The following is a 20,160-nucleotide window of genomic DNA, read 5'->3' as shown; positions in this document are numbered from 1 at the left end:
TCTGGATAGGTAACTCCCATGTCACATTTGGATGCACTAAGGAAGCTTCTCCAGCCATACAAGCATCTAGTGAGAAAGGCAACTTTAGTAGTATTGCCTGTGAACTGCAGTTCAGGCATCAACAACCTGTATTTTACCAGTGGTCATACAAACACAATACTACAGCTTCCCCTTCCTTTAATGTTCAGGTAAGTGGTCTATGATCACCTCTTACAACAGGCTTGTATGACTTCATGTCCCTAATTGTATTTGTAGAGCAGAGCTACTTTAATCTAGGACTGAAGTTATATATTATAGGTTATGTCAACATTCCTTTCTCTGTAGGATGGTATAATTTTCACTTGCTAGTTGAAGCTAGATTGATGCTTGTCATGCCAAGTAGAAATGTACTCTTTTTCCAAACTTATTGAAGCCACAGATCTGTTGACTGCCTACCATGAATAGGGTTCCAGCCTTGGCTCCACAACACAGGAATAGTCTTCAATACCTTTGTATGTTCTTTAACACTTAAGCAGTGACTGCCAGCATCTAAGGGTATTTAGTGCTGGCTGATAGTAACACAAGACTACATTGCAGAAGAGCATCACAGCAAGGCTGAAACACCAGTTCACTTATAGTCAAGTCCCTGCTTCTCAGAAAGCATGAGATACCCCACACTCAAGGTCAAGAGTGACAAAACATTTGAAGTGCATTTTCACTTTTATTTCAAAACTTTAGACAAGTTACTTTAGTATATAAATTTGATTTTTTCCTCTTACAGAATATAAAGATAATTCCCTCATTACTTCAGTATAAAGTGTTTTACAAGCTTGAAGACAATTGCATAAGTGTTTCTCACACAGGGTATCAGAAATAAAGCAGTCTTTCTACAGAAGTTCAGACAGATGACTACCTCAGAAACAGCATAGCAGTTTAGTCAAATACAGGTGAACACGTGACACTACAACTGTGCAAGTTCAAGTAAGGCCAAGTCAGTAAACATTGTTAAGTCATTGCAAATAAGAGTGGAAAGGTTTGTGAGACATTGCAAGGGGTGGATGGTCTCATAGTATAATACTCTTAAATCAAGGATTGAGAGGGATTTAGCTAGAAGACAAGTGAGTTCTTTTATGGTATAAAGCATATGCAAAGACCAAGCAGTGTACTGATGTTAGTGGAAACTTTGTGCCTGTTTATCCTCAGCATGCTAAGACAAACTACAACCTCTTAAAACCAAGCATAAGAACCACTAATGTTTGAGAAGATGTTTTCAGAACTCAAGTATGTCTTATTTTGGATGGTGTGTAGTTTTTGTCTATTACTTCATCTTGTAAGAACATGTGAAGACAGCGCTCGTTCTGTGCCAGTGGGTGGCCTGCAACCCTAGAGAGGAAAAAACAAGCATTAGTACTAACAAATCAAGTCTACTTGCAGCTAGTCAGCAGAGCAAAGTTTTATACCAATAACCCATGGTTCTGCACTTAGGCATAGACCCACTTCCAGTTCACTGTTGGCGACTAGAATGATGTCTGGCAGCAAGACTTGTCATTCTCCCCCAGATGAAGTTAGTCCATAGGAACCCTGAGCTACCTCTGATCATCTGGAAGCATATTACATTATCATCTGTCACCTGCAATTGAGGGGACTATCAAAGTGTCCATCCTAGCATTAGGAAATGTAGAGTTAAGCAAGCCAAGCAGCTTTTTACAGGTCTTGATGCCTTTGACACAGGACACCTTTCTAAAGGCTGCTTAACCCCCTCAGTTCTCCACCTAATTCCATAGCAGTTAGCCCAGGCAGAGTTAAAGGCTTATTCCACCAGGGGGTGTGAAGGTCTTCTGAAGGCTCTGACACTGTTCAGTGCAGTGACTTACCATGGTCACTATTCCTAGCACTACAAGCAGCACTGATGCCCAGCCAGAGGGTACTGGCCATTCTGTTAATTGCAGGTGTCTTGAGATATGAAACATAAGAGACACAGAGCTTGTCTGCTCTAGACTAGACCAGCATCTCTACTGTAGATTTAGTTTTGTTCCACATGTAGACTGAGCCACCAGCCTTTTAACAGTAAAGGAACTGAAACTGTATTAGAAGACACTCCCAAGCTTGGAAGAAAACAACAAGGTATTGCATTTAAACCCTTAAAATACCAGGCAGCCCTCTGTGTAGGTAAAAATCCAAGAGAATCAGAATCCCTGGAAGTTGATCACTTATGCATATGAAAACCTAAAGCAGTTTGTTTTGAAAAAAGCTACATCCAGTTTGGTCCACCAAGACAGGCTGCTTCCTCTAAGACAGAAAGCCCCCCCATCCTCCCTAGGACAGCTTGTGTCAGCCTTATGGCCTCCATATCTGTCAGAACATTTCTACTCTAAATGGAAGTTACCTAGTGGAACAGGTGTAATACATAGTTAACTCCAGTGGCTCAGCATCAGTACTTCCAAGCACTTTTGTGCATCTTCTCCAAATGTATCTATTAGTGCTTTTTTCACCACAGGACAGATTCACTTGTTACTACTCACTTGTCATTGAAGGTGTCCTTTAATGAGGAAGCTGAGCTCTCCTATTCAGCTTTGATAGATTATTTCAAGTGCAGTCATAAAACCTATCAATCTTGCCAGGTTTTAGTAAATGGGCAGCAGTCCAAAACACTAGTTCAGAAGGAAGAGAGTCTGGAATAACTAGTTGGAGTTTCTTAGTTTGAGTTTCTTACCCCCATCAGACTGAAGTTGCTGGCCTTGAACTTCAAGAGAAAGATATACAGGAGAAGATGATGAGGCAGCAGCATATTTCTTCTCCCTTTCAGGAAGGCTTGCAATTTGGTGGCTGAATTGCAAGACTAGATCTGAGCTCTCAGATTCAGCTCTTGGTTTCACATGAATACCTCGCTCTGCATTGGCTTTTCCTTAGAATTCTTCACTAAGGTGACCTTTACACATCACAGCTGCTACTTCAAGAATTTTCATGTATCCCACAGTCGGGTGTCCTGATTTCAGCTGGGATAGAGTTAACTGTCTTCCTAGTAGCTGGTACAGTGCTATGTTTTGAGTTCAGTATGCGAAGAATGTTGATAACACTGATGTTTTCAGTTGTTGCTCAGTAGTGTTTAGACTAAAGTCAAGGATTTTTCAGCTTCTCATGCCCAGCCAGTGAGAAAGCTGGAGGGGCACAAGAAGTTGGGAGGGGACACAGCCAGGGCACCTGACCCAAACTGGCCAACGGTGTATTCCATACCATGGGACATCCCATCTAGTATAGGAACTGGGAAGTGGGGGCAGGGAATCGCCGCTCGGGGACTGGCTGGGTGTCAGTCAGCAGGTGGTGAGCAATTGCACTGCGCATCATTTGTACATTCCAATCCTTTCATTATTGCTGTTGTCATTTTATTAGTGTTATCATTATCATTATTAGTTTCTTCTTTTCTGTTCTATTAAACCGTTCTTATCTCAACCCACAGGTTTTGCTTCTTTTCCCGATTTTCTCCCCCATCCCACTGGGTGGGGGGGGAGTGAGTGAGCGGCTGCGTGGTGTTTAGCTGCTGGCTGGGGTTAAACCACAACATCGGGTTCAGGCAGACAAGAATGTTGCAACATAGCCACCCCTGTGAATGTCATTCTATGTAGTATTGATGGTAGTGCCAGCAAGCTGGCTCAAGAGAGCTGACTCAAGTAAGCTGCACTGCTGTGATTTAATCCCTCTTAGATTTTAGATCTAGAGGGATAAAGCTTCTCAACATCTATCTTAACACTCCTGGGTATCAAGAACTGGCATTGGTGCACCAAGATCTTTTTTGGATATAGTGGTATCAGTTATCTGAGGGACTCTTCTCTAGTTCTAGAGGTAAAGACTAGCTTTGAGAATGCAGCAATATGAATGTATTATGCAAATTACCTTCAGGTCTAAGTTCACTAGTACCCAGAGTACTTGGTAGAAGCCTTAAAGCTTCTACATAGTACAAAACTTTAATTAATAATATTTGCTTGATGAGTTGGTCATGCCATTAGAATAAATTGATGAGGTTGAATAGCTAGGAGTTGTGCCTGAAGAGCCTTGTTCCAGCTGTACTCAAGTCTGCCACTACATCAATATCTTCATTAACAGCCTGGTTTTATGTTTCAAAGGAGGAAAAATTGACCAAGAAGTTTTACACTTCCACAAGATCAACCTATTACTTGCTGTAGGACTAAACAAGTGATACCAGTAAACTGGCCACTCCCTTTGTCAGCTATACTGAGTTTTTCAGAGATTCCAGTTAAGATGACTGTTGTACTATCAGCTGCTTCAGAACATAAACAGCCCTCTTCCCCCACATATTGCTAGACTCAGCATACAAAACTTTCAGTAAGTGCACTTCAGCATTTAGAGTCCCAAGCCTGTGTGGATAAAAGTTGTACTTTACAGTCATGACCTTGATTGTATAGCCTTAACCCCCCCGCCCCCATTCCATCTTACTATAAGCATATCTGCCTTCATGTAGTGTAAATGCAGAACTAGATGCCTTGGAAATTGATTCTATTTGTCTTTGAACAGAGGCAAGAGCAGTCTGAAGCATTTTACCTGCTCAGAACCATTAGCAATACCTCTAACTTGAGCTAACAGGCAACTATGTTAAGAAAAACTAAAGATTTCATACACACTTACTTGCACAAGACAGACAATTTTAGTAAACGAGTCACTTGCAACTCCAAAGATACATGCCTGAACTAACTAACAATAACTGACAAGCAGATTGTTATAAGTTCTGGCTTAACTCAGACATCCTGTGTCCCTATTAAACAGCATTACTATTGAACAAGATTAGAATGCTAGTGGAACTGACAAGCTTGAACTTTTAAAGGGAGCAGTCCCAAATCCAGTTGCTCTGAACAGTGCTGGCTCTAGAGACCAGAAGAGCTGGTTAACTGACAGTGTTCCTTCCTACCCACTGTTTGGATCCACATTGTTAAAGAGATTAAAGTAGCTCTTCAAGTCAATATATGGAGAGTGGTTAGTAGTGTCAGATGGTAGAAAAAGAATCATAAGACTTTGTTACTATAATTTCTGCTCACCCTTTGAAAGGCAGTGACAAAACCCCAAGCATCCATTTCAAACTATGTAGGTGCATACCTCAGGTAGTGTTTTTACATCTTCATAAAGATTCTCATGATGATTAGAGAAAATATGCATCATTACACAAGCTGATAATACCTCACATCTGCAATCAAAGTAAACTGCTGTAAGCCCATTGTAAGCTCCATTGTTCACCCAGTGGAGGATACCTTTTCAGAAATGAAAAAGTAGAACTATTTTGAATGCTATAATTTTAGTAGTAATTTGCATAAATTAACAACAACACTAACATTCATTTCAGTTGTTTAGGTAAACACTAAGACATCTAAACTAAACACTGGATGAGCAATGTTAGTATGTCCTACTGCAAGATTATGTGAAAGTTATTACTCTGAACTTAGTGCAGCTACCATAGTTAGAGGATTAGCAGCTTTAATTAAATTTTCTGGAGCTGAATTCTGGGTTTGTCTCCCAATAACTAGACCAAACACTTACTTGTTTATGAATTGTTCGAGAGCCTGCTTCCTTTCCTCTATAAAGGAATCATCAAATATGCCGTCATCTCCTCGGAAAGGGAGCTGACGGAGAAGAGCTTTTCCTGGAAGAGGTGGAACCACAACCTGAAAGATTTAGAAAAGCATCCATAAGTGCAGCCTGTAAGCAAGTTTATACACCTCCTATGCCACCTCTTCCTCCTAGAGGACCCAACTGAATCACATCCCTAGTGAAGCAATAAAATGTGACCAGAGAAGAACAGTATCTGCCCATGGAGTTAAGGTAAATTCAAGTAGTCTAACTCCAAATTAACTCAAAACCATGAAACAGCCTCTAGCATTGTATAACTGAGGTCTGCTGAAAGACTGACAGTGTTTTAGTTCTAGACATTTTCAACCACAGTATCTGCTCTATATGATACATATGCTTTATAACAATGATAACATTTCAGCATCAGTACTCTTTGTATGTCTACAAAGACTTGTATTTACCTTCCATTTTACCCACCTTGCTTTCTCTTTCTAGTTCATTCCTTAGCCATTCAAAGTCACTGTATCTTCTTCTGACTGTAGATTCTTTCAACTTGAAGATAGGTAGATTTGTCTGAAAACAAGACCATAAGCTATTGATTAGACAAAATAGAAGTTTTGATAAACAGAAGCAAGAAACAAGCTGTTAAGCTACAAATTAGTTTCACTTAAGCAACAACAGTATTGAGAAACACTCAAGATACAGAAATACAGATAAAGCTCTCTAAGCTACATGAGTAAGCTGTGCCTCAAGCTGCTTAACTGCAGGCCTCATTTATAAGGCATCCTAATCACTGGTATTTTACCACCATATCACCTAGCAGATTTGCTGGCCACTTGAGATGTTCCTAAGGTTGCACAAGCACCTGCTATTCTTACTGTCTCAGGTGCTGGATTCCCAATGCCAATACATGTACAAAATTGGAGGTGGGAAGAAAAAGTCATCTTAATCCACGCAGGCTCCTCTTACTGCATTCAAGGGAGTGTTTCAGGTACCAGCATAGGACATTAACCAAGCTTCCTGTACTTTTCTATTACCTGACACAACATGGCCTCCAACATCTTCAAAAGCAAAATCAACAAGTCCTGCAGTGAATCCATACAGGACAGATGAAGCCAAAGATGTGACAGTACAAGCTGCCAAGTTTGGATAGCTCCAAAGAAGCCAAGAAGGCTGAGATGCAACACAACATTCAGTGCTGATGAGATAGGACTGTTTTACTACAAAGTTAAACCAAGCAGAGCTTGATTAGACAGAACTTTCCTGAACAAGGCTAGGAGTCAGCACCCAACTCAACACCCCTGAAAGAGACATCAACTGGGAGCCAGGCTATAATGCTGCACAAGACCATGTTAAATACACAAGCACCCTGATACATGTCCTTACATTAAGTTGTGTGAGAGCCTGTATTACTTCTGTTCATTCTTGGGGTACAGTGTTATCCCACAGTTGTAAGCCAACTTGCACATTATTTTAACAGTAGACATTGAGGGAACACTCTCCTAATGACATCCCCAGAATGGAAAGCACCAAGACCACACTCTGAAGCTTACATGTCATTGATACGGCAAACTGGCTAGAGTGTTACAAAAACATTTATAGGCATTATGACCTACTAAAAGCAAGACCAAGAGCCTGTAATTACCATACATAAACAGCAGTAGCAGAATAAAGCTTACTGTTGTCAGACTGCATATTCACTGTCTTAATACACCTTTAAAGAAGACTCTTGAGGAGTACCCTAGGAAGCTGATGTTCACATGGAACTACAGTTATCCCCAGTCTTCCTGTTGGCAGAAGCACAGCAGTCATTCTTGGCTGGTGGCTTTTATTTTTTTGTTGTTTTATTTTAAGCTGTAAGCCATCTCACTGAACTTCTGGTCGCAGTTTGAGTGGGTATCTCTGTACAGTATAATTTGTAGGATGTATGCTTAAGCTATCATTGAGTGATACTTTTGGCTGCTCAGAACAGGTTTAATTGCAGACATACTCCCCTGCACTAGGCAGGCCTATGACTATGGGCCATTGTATTACCTCCAGACAATAACAAGTTTTTTAGCTGCCACAGTTCAAAAGTACTTGAGAAGTTAGTTGTGTACTTTCACATTATGCTATTTAGTCCATGATTTACAAATGATAAAGTACAGAAGAGTATTTTCTTATGAAATCTCTTATTGCTAAATGTTTAAAAGTAATCAAGCTCTCCTTCCCAGGTAAAACATTGTTGATTGTACTAGTGACTAATAATAGTCTTAAGTGCAATTTTATTATGTCAGAAGTCAGGCTTTATAAACACTCTTGTCTTGAGGATAAGAATACTCAAGATTGAATAAAGCTAGGTCCCCCAGAGTACATGAAGGAGATTCCCAGAAGTACTGGATTATTTTTCTCCGATTTCAGCTACTGGCTTTTTAAACAGGTTCAGCCTTCCACATTACAATATCAACCCTTTGTCAGTGTCTTGGGTAGAAAGTCCTTTACAATATTTAACATATAGGCTCTCACCTGCAGAAAATATTCCATTCTGCTCTCAAGTTACTTACAAGAGGGATTAGAATTGAATAAAAGCAGCTAAAAAACAATGAGTCCCCAGGTCTTCAGGAACTCTTTTCATGCTTCTGGGCATGAAGTCTATAAAGTTAATCTCTAAACAACATATCAGGCTTACAGGTATAATGTCAGGTAGAAGTGCCAATTGAGTTCATTTTACCTTCTACAATCCCTTTTGAACTTTTGACATGCTAGCCCAGCTAGCAAGTTGGCGAAAAGAACTGTTAAGAGTACTTGTTTTCCCTCTAGGCTCCAAAATCTTCTTCCATTTTGAACATAAGCACAGGAAACGTTTCAACTGAAGAGTATGTTAGAAGGCTCCCATTAAATTAAGTGGCTTACAAGTCACAACTTGACAACTACACACTAAAGGAACATGCGTGTCCCTGTCATTTGGCCTGGATATGAATTAGAACTATCTGTTGAGATCAACTTCTAAACCTTGTGTTACTTAAAACCCAGAAACTGCAGCAATTCACCTTCTAGAAGTTAGTACTGATAGAGCAGTGTTCTTCAGATATGCAGCTGTTAAAAAGGATCTATTTTAAAAAAGCAATTTGAGAATACTCTTCTATACAGTTTAACCTATTCACATCTTAGGTCCCTATTTTTAACTCAGGATATATTCACATCTGAAGTTACTGCATGTGCCTTTCTCATTATGGATTATTACCCTGTTTGAGCAGACAACTTTTTCCTTCAGTAGGAGGGGTTTCAGCACATCCTACTGCCTCTGGCTACCATGGGTAGATGGTTTTCATTAAGCAAGCCAAACAGCTGCTGAAGCACAGGCTATCACTGGGCAAGAATTTGGTAGAAGGACAACCCTAGGGTGTCAACAGAAACTTTCAATTTCTACTGAAGTGTCACTTTAAGACCATACAGGATATCAAAAAAGTTATTCTCAGCTTCACAGTTTATGTTAAGAGTTATCCTTGTTTAGTCACTGAGGTGCCAGTAACTATTCTGAACACTGTCCATGCTTTGTTTGCCTACTAGAACAGAGATAAGAGTAAGGCACAAAACTTGAAGTCAGGCTAGTTTCATTTTTACAAACATTTCTCCCCATGCTCATTCAGCATTATAGTGTTGGCTTTCTGGACTGCTGAGCTGCAAAGTCTACTATCATGAAACTCATGACCCAGTTTGGCACAGCCCCTGGAGCATAGCTCATTCCTCTGATAAATTCAGCATAATTACTGCAGCAATTTGTTTTTTCTACAGTGTAATAATTAGTCTCATTTTTACCAAAACATTTTCAACAACTTCCTAGTCCAAAATCATGCCTCTTAGCAGTTTGAATGCAAGCCCTCAACCTGAAAGGATTATGCACTACCTAAGACATTAAACAACCATAAGTTACTAGTCAGAATTGCAGATAAAGCATTATTCCAGAAGGACCAATAAACCAGCTCTGCAGAAGCACCACATAGCGTAAAATCCTAAGCATAGAAAGATGGTAAGACAAGACAGATTCTGTCTAGCACTGCTTCTGTATCAGACTATATGTAGATACCCACTAGGCTTTCTCTGACTACTGTCAAACTAACAGTCTGTATTCTGCTGGGTGAGTTAATGGCCAAGCCAGTACACTGGAATAAACATTGTTATAACTGGTGTCAAGTTAAATTACATAGTTAAACAGCAGATGACAAACCCAGACCCTTAAGTCACTCCTGCATTTCTCCACTCTGATGCCAAACAAGTTTCTACAGTCATTTGGCTAGTGTTCAACAAACTGGTAATGGGAAGCAGTGGTTGCCTGCTAATAGATTTCAGGGCAAAACCAGTATTCACAGTAAGCATGTTTCTTCAGCTACATTTAGGTTTTTATAACATATTCAAACTCTAAGTCCAACTCCAAGCTCAGAAGGTTCCCAATTCATCTCAGAAGTAAATGACAGTCCTAAAGACAGTAGCTTGGATAACCAGGTAACAGTCTTCTAGCTGTTACTACAGTCAATCCCCAAGCTATGCCCAGTTAGAAGTCCAGAAATTGTTTATGTATACAAGTGAGGAGGCTTTCACAGACAGAATGCAAGTAGTCCGAGTACTAGTCAATACTGTCCATTCAGCTTCAGATACACAGGTCTCCAGTGCAGCCATTATGGCATACAAGTTACCTTAAAAACAGGAGGAAAATTAGAGTACTTTATTTAAAATACATTAGTTTACAATTCTAAGTAATTTCAAGTGTTCTGTTATCTAGACTAGATTAATTTATCCAGTGAGTGGAAAAAGCCCTGCAAATAGCCACACTTGCTCCTACAAATTTGTTCCCACACATAAATTGAATGCAAACAGCATTTGGGTTCCTTCAAAGAGCGTGCTGACACACCACAAGATTGACTCCGAATGTCACTGCAGCCCAGTCCACCCCCACAACTGCAGAAACTCCACAGCTGTAGTTGTCCAGGATAGTTTGAGGTAAATTGGATTCATTTCCTCATCTGCCAATGTAACTCAGCAGCAGCACTGCATTGCCCATGTCTCCCACTCCTAACAGACTGAGAATAAAGCTTCACTGTTGCCATAGCACCTACTTTGATGTTGTCTTTTCAAGTAGGTTATGGTAGCCTTGATACAACTCTATTTCCATTAAAATAGAGTGAAAGAAAGCAATCAGCGCACTTTTGATAGAAGTTTGTGGCCTTGACTCTCAAAAGCTAAATTCAAGCTTCTTACTATCTCTTCATACAAGCTGTAATCTTTGTCAACAGACTACACCCTTTGGCTACATTTACAGTCAGCCAATGGGAGCTCTGGGGTATTACAGTAAGTAGCATTCAGGGTGGATAAAAAAAGTATTACAGTTTTAACGCAAGAGCCTGCTGTCCTTTAGTAGAAGAAACTGGCTCCAGCAGTCCACTGTTATTGCAGAAACCTTGCCAGTGGTTTGTTTCCGTCCCGACTTGACATAAGCAGCTACCTCCCCATTTCCTACAATTATAAAAAGCAAGAAGGCAAATGTGCTCTAAACTTCAGTTGCTAGGAGTTTAGATTTTTGCTGTGTACTTTACTGAAGGAAAACCTCTTTCCCCACTGCAAAAGGTCAGATAAGGGGTTGTTATTTTTCTAAGTTTCAGTCCTTTTGATCAAAGCAGTGTTCTACCTCCCCTTTTATCCACTTGATGTCCGGGTCTATCTACTACATGCAAAAAATCTGAAGTTAATAGAACACTGAAAAATCTGACCATATGTATACACCCAAGTTTTAAACAATGCTGACTTAAGCTATACCAAGAACTATAGAGCTTCTCACTCCACAATACTGAGACATGGAGCTAGGATGTTTTCCATCTTAAAGACTAAGGCAGTGAAATCCTAGTAGCAACACAACAAAGACTATCAGTCTTCTGACAAGAGTTAACCTTTGCCAAGTCCAATGCCTTGAGCTCAGAGCTGCTCTATGAAAATTAGCATAGGGGTGTCTGGGTTTTTGCCAAGCAGCATCTATCATCACCTGATCAAGTTCACCAACATCATGAACAGCTGAATTATGGTATGCCATGGTCAAAAGGCTCCAAGCATGGTAAGTCTAGAAAAACAGATTGTTTACTGATTCTTTATTCTTCAGGTTCCATGCTCAGAAGCCATAGGTAAAAACAGGAGCCCGCTTTAAGAAGGACACACACAGGCAAAGACTTTTATAACACCCAGGCAGAATTAGTAATTATTTCTGGATAATTATTTCAGGGTTAGCAAGCCAAAGCCTCCTTTGAAATACCAAATATTCCTTTTAAAAGAGAAGGGACTGCTATTTTTACACAATTGCAAGGTATAACTGCCATATGCTCTGGTTTGGCCCACTAATGGTACCATGCATTCCTCATTGAGAATGACTGAAGAGGGATCACATTAAGTTGATGCTTTAGCATCATTAGGTGACATCTACTAGCTATGGTCAAATAGGGCCAACAAAATTGCAGTGGATTGCTGCAATTGATAGTTTTTACCAGGAACAAAAGTTTTAATGTGCTTTGCAAACTAGAGACAGTCCAGTATCCCTACACTTCAAACATGCAAGAAACAAGCAATAAGTAACTAGTATAGAAGTAGGCATACTAAGCAAAATATTCTCTTCGTATTTCCAGTTTTATTGGAGCAGTAACATTCACATTAAGCAGGCACCTAACAGCTACAGAAAGGCTGATAGCTCCTCTCCATTAATTTGTAGCATATCTTAACACTTAGGGGGTGCTGCAGCTTAGGCCCATAGAAATAGTCTCTGAAGCTTTATTTCCAGGTATAGAGGTGGCTTTAAACCACTTGAGATATAGCTTCATGTTTTTTTTTCCTGGATTTTAGAGTGAAGCTGCTATACACTAGCTTATGGTTACGCTTTCAAGATCAGCTTTGTGGCCAAAACAAACTATACTGTCATGTGCCCCAGAAGATCCTCCCATGACAGAAGTTTTGAGCTGGATTCTCAAGAAACAGCCACAGAAGGAATACATTCACAGACCTGTCTTCAGTCGGTAAAATATTTGTTTTTACACCTTGATCAGAACATTAGGGCTACTCAATCCTTCTCACATCAAAAGTCACAGCTGCAACAGCAACTTCAGACCCTACACTCAGTGTTAGAGCTTCATAGGGCATTTGCATTATGTACTTGCTAAAACAGCCTGCAGTAGTGCAACTGGCATTGCATTACCAAGTGAAAAAACTTTAAAGAAAATAATTCCCCTACAGTTAGAAGCTCATAAATCTACACCGCATTATTTATTCCCCCAGATAAAAACAATAGAGACCTGACTGCTCTAAAGTTCAAGCTGACACTTTCTTGGCAAGCCACCTAAAAATAAAGATGTATCAAAGTACTCTGGCATCACATGCCTACCTGGATCACAGCCATCTGTCCTACAAAGATTAGTCATTGTCCCATTTGATTTGGTCTGTTCAGCACTGTACTAGAGTGCACTCTTAATACATGACAATCAAGGCCCACATTGTATGCACAGAAATAAAAAGATTCCAAGTCACCAGTGAAACTAGTATACTAATAAGAAGCACTATTCAGAGACTTGGTTATTTTATTTACACAGTAACAGACATCAACACTAAACTAGTTCAGTACCTTTGGACTAGGCTCTTGAACTTAGTTTAATCAAAAACCTCTACACAAAAATCAGCTGCTCAGAGCTAATACATGCAGTAGACTTGTAAATCCACTCTCCTTGCTTCAGAAGTTTTTCATCCAAGCCATTCCACTTCTCTGTCTCCCTAGTCAGTGTCTTGGGAAGTTCTTAGCCTTCCAGATATGCTTTTCTGAATTACTGCTCAATGGAACAGTTAATGTTTGTAAAGATGCAGTACCTGGGCTGTAAAGCAGAAAAACAAAGTCGCCTGAAACAGTGCATTTTTATTCTTTGAGGAGTCTAAAAATATCTAGCTGGTAGCAGTGTCTAGAATAGGGTATTAAGAGAGTAATTAACTAGAGTTAGAGCAGACTTGCAGTGTGATGCAAGATTTGCAGTAGTAGAGAAATAGAGAATTAGTGCTGATTATGCATCCCTAAACACATCCACACTGAGTCAGTGTTTAGTCATTACTCCACCACAAGCTTCACTGACTACGAAACTGAACAATGCTGATGTCAACTATGTGTAGCAGCAGATTTGATTCTTCTCATGGTGGGAAAAGAGTCTGCAACTTCAAACCGTGCCAAACACATGAAGGACAGGAAATTTGGTACCGTTCAAGGACAGAACATTTCAAAGACACGTTCACCAAATCAAGAGTGCCACTTTGCAACACCATGGCATAAGACAAGTGCTTTCTGAGCAAGTTATACTTTCAGTTCATTTACCATCTTACTCTGACTTGATTTGATCACAGAAGTCAGACTCAAATCAGTCATACAAGTTAGACTACTATAAATATGCTGAAATGCAAATACTGTATCCAAGCTATGTCTTGAAAAAAAAAAAAGGGTTAAGACAAGAACAGACTTTCAAAAGCAGCTCAAGTTTAGCAGTACTTTGATATACTTCCCCAATCCTTTGAGACCAATACTATTCTTAACACTGCAGGCACTTTACAGCCTGTGTGTTCATTTCCTTCCCCACACTGGGCATATGTAGTCAAGTACCTCTGAAGGTCTACAGAAGTCTTTGTGCAGAAGATACAGGAAAGGTGACTGCTGCCTTGAAGAGCACTGGCACCACCCAAGTGATGCATTTCACACCATCTGGAAGCACAGCAGCAAGGTGTTACCTTTCTACACCTCAAGACAAGCCACTGAGCCATGGAACCTCGAGAAGCTAAGGTGTGCCTTAGTGCCAAGTTTAGTGATGCTGATTAGAGGCAACAGGCCATTTAACATTAAAGAACATAATTAAGATGACAAAGGCGTTTTGTTTAAATTTGATTTGACTAAAAAGAATTCTTTAACTACTTGGACTAGTAGCTCCTGTAACAGGTATTTTATTTTAGTTCTGTCAGTTTGAATATTAATAATATTATTGAGTATTAAAAATAACTTCTCTGCAAGTTCTCACTAACCATAAACAGATAATTTAACCTTTTAGTCTAGGTGACAAACCCAACTAAAATGGGCAGCACAGAAGTCACTTTTACAGAAAAAATAACAGATGAAACAGTGTTAACAAAGGGCTATTTTCCCAAATGTAGCAAGTTCCTGGATATCCATATGCTTTGTTGACAGTATTTAACCAATGTGCTTATCTCCCATGGCACTGCTTTTACAGTGGGTGTACAGCTCTGAAGTGTGTCACCAGCTGCTAGGATCAGAGTTTGCTTGTAAAGCTTAAGTCTTGCCTCTTTAAAAGATTTAGCAACTGAAGCTATTGCACAGAATCTGAGCAAAGATGTTCCCGTTGATCCGCTTACCAGGAAAACTATTTGTTTCGACTACAGTGGAAGTCAAATGATACCTGGAACTGGACTGAGGACTGCAGACATGCTATAGGATAATATTTGTTCTACCTTTGTTTCCTGGAATTTAGAGAGAAGACTGGCTTACAGCCCATAAATAGTAACAGGTGTTTCACATGCCCTTGTTGAAGAGTATTGACATGCACAAGCCCACCCTGAAAAGGTGTAACAAGTAGGAGGGAACAACCACCACCCCTCTATTGGTGGTTCCTGAGTGAACAGCTAATAAAGACTCATGAGAAACAGCATATAGCATGCAAGGGTATTTATACTGAGAATTTAACTGTTGGTTCACACTTTACCTCAAGTGGTAAAGGCAATGAAGTAGTTTGTATTACTTTCAACAGGCAGTCTAGTTGATTATGTTAGTTTTAGCCACTGCACAGTCACCTTACTGTGATCATCTAGATACCTTTAGACGACTATTTTATCAAGTTTTATTTCACTAGAAAAAGCACTTGGAGCTTTACACCTTACTGCATTGTTCTCCTTTTTTAGCTCGCCCTAAGCCTTCACACAAAGGATACCTCAGAATGGTACAAACTCACTGCCTAATGCTACTGATGGAAAGCAAATTCTCAACTACCCTGTCAAGAACATGACCCACTCAAATTTGCCATTTTGGCACTGCAGGATGGCATTTTCTGTCATTTACCATTACTGAACAAGATCTTTAACTTTCATTGCCAAGCTGCACTGCAGTGGCATACTGCTACGCTGTGTGCCTTATACTGGTTACTACAGTAGAAAGCTTTCTGCCAACACCTTGTCCAGTTTGCCAGGAACAGAATGTTACTTAATGCAAGTTCAGGCTCAGAAAGTCAATACTTCGGCCAACTGACCATCTGTGAATTAAGCTGCCCCACTGGAAGTGCTGTACAGGTTCTACCCGCAGCACTCTTAAAGAGCTTAACTGCTTGTGAAAGTACCATATGTTTACCACAACGCACAGCAATCCTACTAGCCTGCAGAGACACATGCTATGAAAAACCTTCCTAAGTACTGAAGTACAATTGACTTGCTTATCCAGTAGTCTACTGCTGAGCAGTCTACCTAAAACTTTTGAGTTCCCCATTAGGCTTTCCAACTTCCACCAGAAGTTCATGAGTACAGCAATACAAGAACTAAAGCATGAGGTTGTTCCACTTATTGTTTTCCAAGCAACAGATATGCTTCAGCTGCAATATCAGTAGACAGCTTGCCAATAAAACCTTTGGGGGAACTCTGCAGTATTTCACACAAGTACTTTTTGCAAGATATTAATTATCAGACATCAGTTCAAGAGTGCTAGCAAGCTCAGTCTTCTCCAAAAAAGTTAAGCTTTGAGATTCACAGAAAACAATAAAGATAGAATTACCCTTGGATCGAGTTCATAAACACCACGACAATGGTACAAGTCTAATTGCATCAATGCAAACATGAATCTCAGTGTCCTCTGACAATGTTACTGGCTTAGCATGATCTCCAGCCATAACATGAGGCTATCAATAGCTTTTACAAGAACTTGGCAGCAGTTAAGCCATCCATTTCTGCACCATTTAACATTTTAAGGTATTAGTTGAAGACATAGCTTTCCAGATATGACACAGGTAACTCACTCCATCTTCTCACATTTGTTCTGCTGCACTGCTGGGGGAAACTGCGAATGTCAGCTGCTACTTTCTGTGACCACAAGCAGTTGTCAAACCACAGAGGCAAGCTGGTGGCTATTGTCTGCCACGCTCCAACAAGCAGCTTATATTACAAGGCCTACCTTTTAGAAATACAATACTACAGCAATTCAAGTTCGAACTCTTCTCCCATGCTGTAACTTGCGTATTAGCAACATGGTCTGTGTTCTGCTGAGAAGCAGTTAATTGATACAAGTTTAGACAGCGAACATAATTCTGCATGACTTGTATTACCTGCTCTGTAGCCTTCCAGCATACGGAGACCTAAAACTCAGTTTTACAGTTCATGATAGCTGTGAATGTATACAGCACAGATGCACTATGTGTACAGTGGTACACAACTGGAAAGGGAATGATCACATATTATAAGAGATAGTCCTGCATACAAGCATGCAGATATGCCAGTAAGGAGGGTGGAGGAAACAATGTTTATATAGCAGTCAGACTAGGAGGAAGAATAGAGGAAGGTCACAGTATTATCACAGTGTACGTTTGTTCAAGTCACTTCTATGTCTTCATTACAACAGGAATCCAGAATTTTCTACCCCAAACAGCATATGGGCCAAGAGTAATCTGTGTCAAAACTTGCTTTTCTGCTTTCCTTTCTGCTGAAGAACTTCAGTTGGGGATTTTTAAAAAATTATTATTTTTTTAATCCCAGCAAATTTGGTCTCATTCTCAAGGCCATATCATAGCTAAGTCCCTTTTGTATCATCTTCCCTGGATCCAGCAATTCCAAATGCTCAGTCTCATGGAAAGAAAAGTCATCAGGAACTTAAGGCACAAATACTTCCCAGCAAGGTAGAGTTACATCTTTCTGCTAAGTGGACAGCTAGGGTCCCGATAAGGGCAGTGTAATGCAACACAAGTCGGCAAGTTCTAGTTTGTCCTCACACAGAGGCCAAACACAGGCTACAATTGGTTGGACACATCCTGAAACATGAGCATAGCTACTGGACATGACAATTTAGGAGCATCAGAATTAAAGAAGTATCCTCCCTAGTAGCTTCAGATCTCAGTTGATTTTGCTTTTTTAAGTAAAGTTACACTAAGCTGAGAACTTGGACCTTTAATACCAGAAAATGCACACAGGGTTTTAGTCTTGTCTGAAGAATTTTAGTCATCAAGGCAGCAGCCCCCCAGCTGAAGCCTCCCCTGCCATGAAGGCATGGGCACTCTATGGTGTCCAGTGAAAGAAGAACTCATTGCAGTGAAGGTGTGCAGTGGGTCAATGAGGCTTCTTCACCCTCTATTACTGCCTGAAATAACTGAGCAGGTTCAATCAGCTGTGACAGAGTAAAGCTATACAAGGTAGTAGACTCAACCACAAGCTACAAAAAAAGATAAAATTGTACGAGGTTATCTTTCTCAGCTGAACTTATGCCTGGCAGCGTAGACTAAAAGGGTGCCCTGCCTCAAGTCCCTGCCAGCCACAGGCAAGGACCATGCCATAGATATTGCATTTTTCTGTCCACTCCTCCAGGCCCTGTTTATGAAACTAGAAAGACCAGGAAACACAGTAATGACTTCACATAGTTTTTTTCAAGCTTAAAACTACTAGCCTTTGGGGCAAGTCAGTGAACATGGCCCTTCCAGCTAGGAAGGCATGTAGTGCTACTCAGAAAAAGTTTGATAACACACGGTGAGAAACAGCCCCATTTATTAGGCACTCAATTTATATTTCAGGTACAAAAGAAAACAGGAAGCCCTCCCCCGCATACACTCACCTTATCACTTCAGCTAGCATTGATCTAGCACATGTGCCCACTAGACTTATTTACACATTCTCTATGGGTTTTTGAGGCTACTGGAACCCTGAACTTGACATCCTTCTCTGGGCAGATCCACCCCTATTACTACACCTCAGAGAGCTGAGAGTTTGCCCTCTTCTATTTACTTCAAAACAGGCAAGCAATTGCTCACAGTACAGCAATATTTCAGTCTAATGACAGCTGTGCACAGCAGTGCTGAAACAGCATTTGTCCTTTGGTTATCTTCACCGAGATGCGTTGTCTTCGCTACCACCAGACCCTCGGAGTTACGAGCTCCCGTCGCTCGCAGAAGCTGGGGCCTGCTCTCACACCGAGGATGAAGCCCACTGCTGCTCTGCCATCACCTCCCCAGCGGTACTCGCCGCATTAGCTGCGAAACCGGCCCTGAAGGACACGGCGGCGGCAGCCCGTCACCGCCACCCCGGCCCGGGGACACCCCTCCCGGTTACATAAGAGCCGGCCGGAGCCCAACACCGACACACAGGCCCCGCATTCGCCTTCTCTCGCCTCATATTTGCTTCCCAGCCGCCGGGCCCCGCCGCCGGAGGGGCGCGCACGTAGCCCGCGGAGCTGCCCGCTGGGCGACCCCGGCCGCCCGCCTGGGCCGGGACGGAGGCGGCGGGTCCGGCCCCTCGGCGAGCCGCAGCGGGGCCGGGGCCGCCGCCAGCGTCCCCCCCCCCCGCCCCGCCCCGCCGGACCGGACCCTCACCTTGACGCGGATCTCGTAGGTGGTGAAGCGGCCGCGGCCCACCCCCACCGTCTGCGGGTTGCCCACGTCGATCTCCAGGAAGTTGCTGGGCGGCCCGTAGGCGTCGTTCAGGTTCTGCGGCTTGCTGATCAGCCGCCGGGTGTCCGCGATCGTCTCGGCCATGGCGGAGCGGGCGCCTTTCTCCCCCCCCCGGAGCGCGGCAGGACGTGAGCGAGGGAGCGAGCACCGAGCGCCGCCGCCCCGCGCCGCCCGCCCTCTTATCGCCCCGCGGCCAGCTGACTGCCCGGCAACGCGCACCCACGCCGCCGCCGCCGCCAGCGGATGGGCCCGCCGCCGCGCGCAAGGCAGGCTGGGCTTTGTAGTCCTCAGCGGCCGCCCCCCTCGCTAGGGCCGGCGCGGCCGTCCGCCCTCCGAACTACAGGTCCCGGCGTGCGCGGGAGGTGCGGGGCGGTGGCTGCGAGAGCTGTTTTCAGGGGCCCGCCCGACAGGCGGGCGGCGCGACGGGCCGGGCGCGGGCTGAGGGGCTCGGCGGCGCGGGGGGTGCTGTGGGGCGGGAGGAGGGAGCGGCCGGGGTCTTCGCGCTGATTTCTCCCGCTTGGGGCTCGCAGTGAGTCCCCTCCTCTCGTCCAGGGAAGGAGCCCCTGTGCGGCGGCGTGTTTTGGGGGGGAGGGTTGTGCGGTGCGGGCGGCCGCGGGAGGCCGCGCCGGGAGGCGACCCCGGGGTGGCTCGGCTGGGCCTGGCCCCCCGTGAGGCCTCGGCCTCGGTTGATGCGGTTGCACGGATCAGGGACGTAGACAGACAACGGCGATGCGATTCGGTCAGCGCAGCGGCAAGCTAACCGATTTGTTTTGAACCGAAGAAGGTTTTAACAACATGTGGTAATAATGGTACAGAACTCCTGGCTGCGGCTTTTCACCTGCAGCCCTTAAAGAGTGCAGAAAGGAAGGATTGCTGTTCATTACGGGTGGGGCATCCCAGGTAGGTTAGGTTGGTATATTAGCCAGAA

At 42.6% G+C, this 20,160-nt stretch overlaps 1 protein-coding gene across 7 annotated transcripts; it reads right to left on the bottom strand.

Moving 5' to 3' along the window:
* Nucleotides 1–680: 680 nt before the first annotated feature.
* On the bottom strand, nt 681–19,471 carry SNX3 (sorting nexin 3). Of its 7 annotated transcripts, none has more exons than XM_052781370.1 (5): nt 19,155–19,471; nt 6,031–6,126; nt 5,524–5,648; nt 5,086–5,173; nt 681–1,362 (listed from the first exon to the last, which is right to left on the bottom strand). In XM_052781370.1, exons 1-5 carry the CDS (start codon nt 19,314–19,316, stop codon nt 1,303–1,305), a joined length of 531 nt encoding a protein of 176 aa, XP_052637330.1. In that variant the 5' UTR covers nt 19,317–19,471; the 3' UTR covers nt 681–1,302. The 7 variants fall into 7 exon arrangements, 6 of the variants coding, with proteins under 6 accessions (XP_052637330.1, XP_052637334.1, XP_052637333.1 ...); XM_052781374.1 differs by having other exon boundaries at nt 5,167–5,237; nt 19,155–19,469; XM_052781373.1 differs by having other exon boundaries at nt 5,167–5,173; nt 19,155–19,469.
* Nucleotides 19,472–20,160: the final 689 nt, after the last annotated feature.

This window comes from Harpia harpyja, chromosome 3, assembly GCF_026419915.1.
Source record: "Harpia harpyja isolate bHarHar1 chromosome 3, bHarHar1 primary haplotype, whole genome shotgun sequence".
In the NCBI taxonomy this organism is placed as follows: domain Eukaryota; kingdom Metazoa; phylum Chordata; class Aves; order Accipitriformes; family Accipitridae; genus Harpia; species Harpia harpyja.
The sequence above is the reverse complement of the archived record's forward strand: the minus strand, read 5'-3'. Positions and strand labels throughout refer to the sequence as shown.

Coding starts and splice junctions, on each gene's coding strand:
- SNX3 (XM_052781370.1), bottom strand. CDS start 19,316: ATGGCCGAGACGATCGCGGACACCCGGCGGCTGATCAGCAAGCCGCAG. Junction 6,127..19,154: donor CCTACGAGATCCGCGTCAAG/GTGAGGGTCCGG, acceptor TCTTGTTTTCAG/ACAAATCTACCTATCTTCAA. Junction 5,174..5,523: donor CTCGAACAATTCATAAACAA/GTAAGTGTTTGG, acceptor CTTTGATTGCAG/ATGTGAGGTATTATCAGCTT.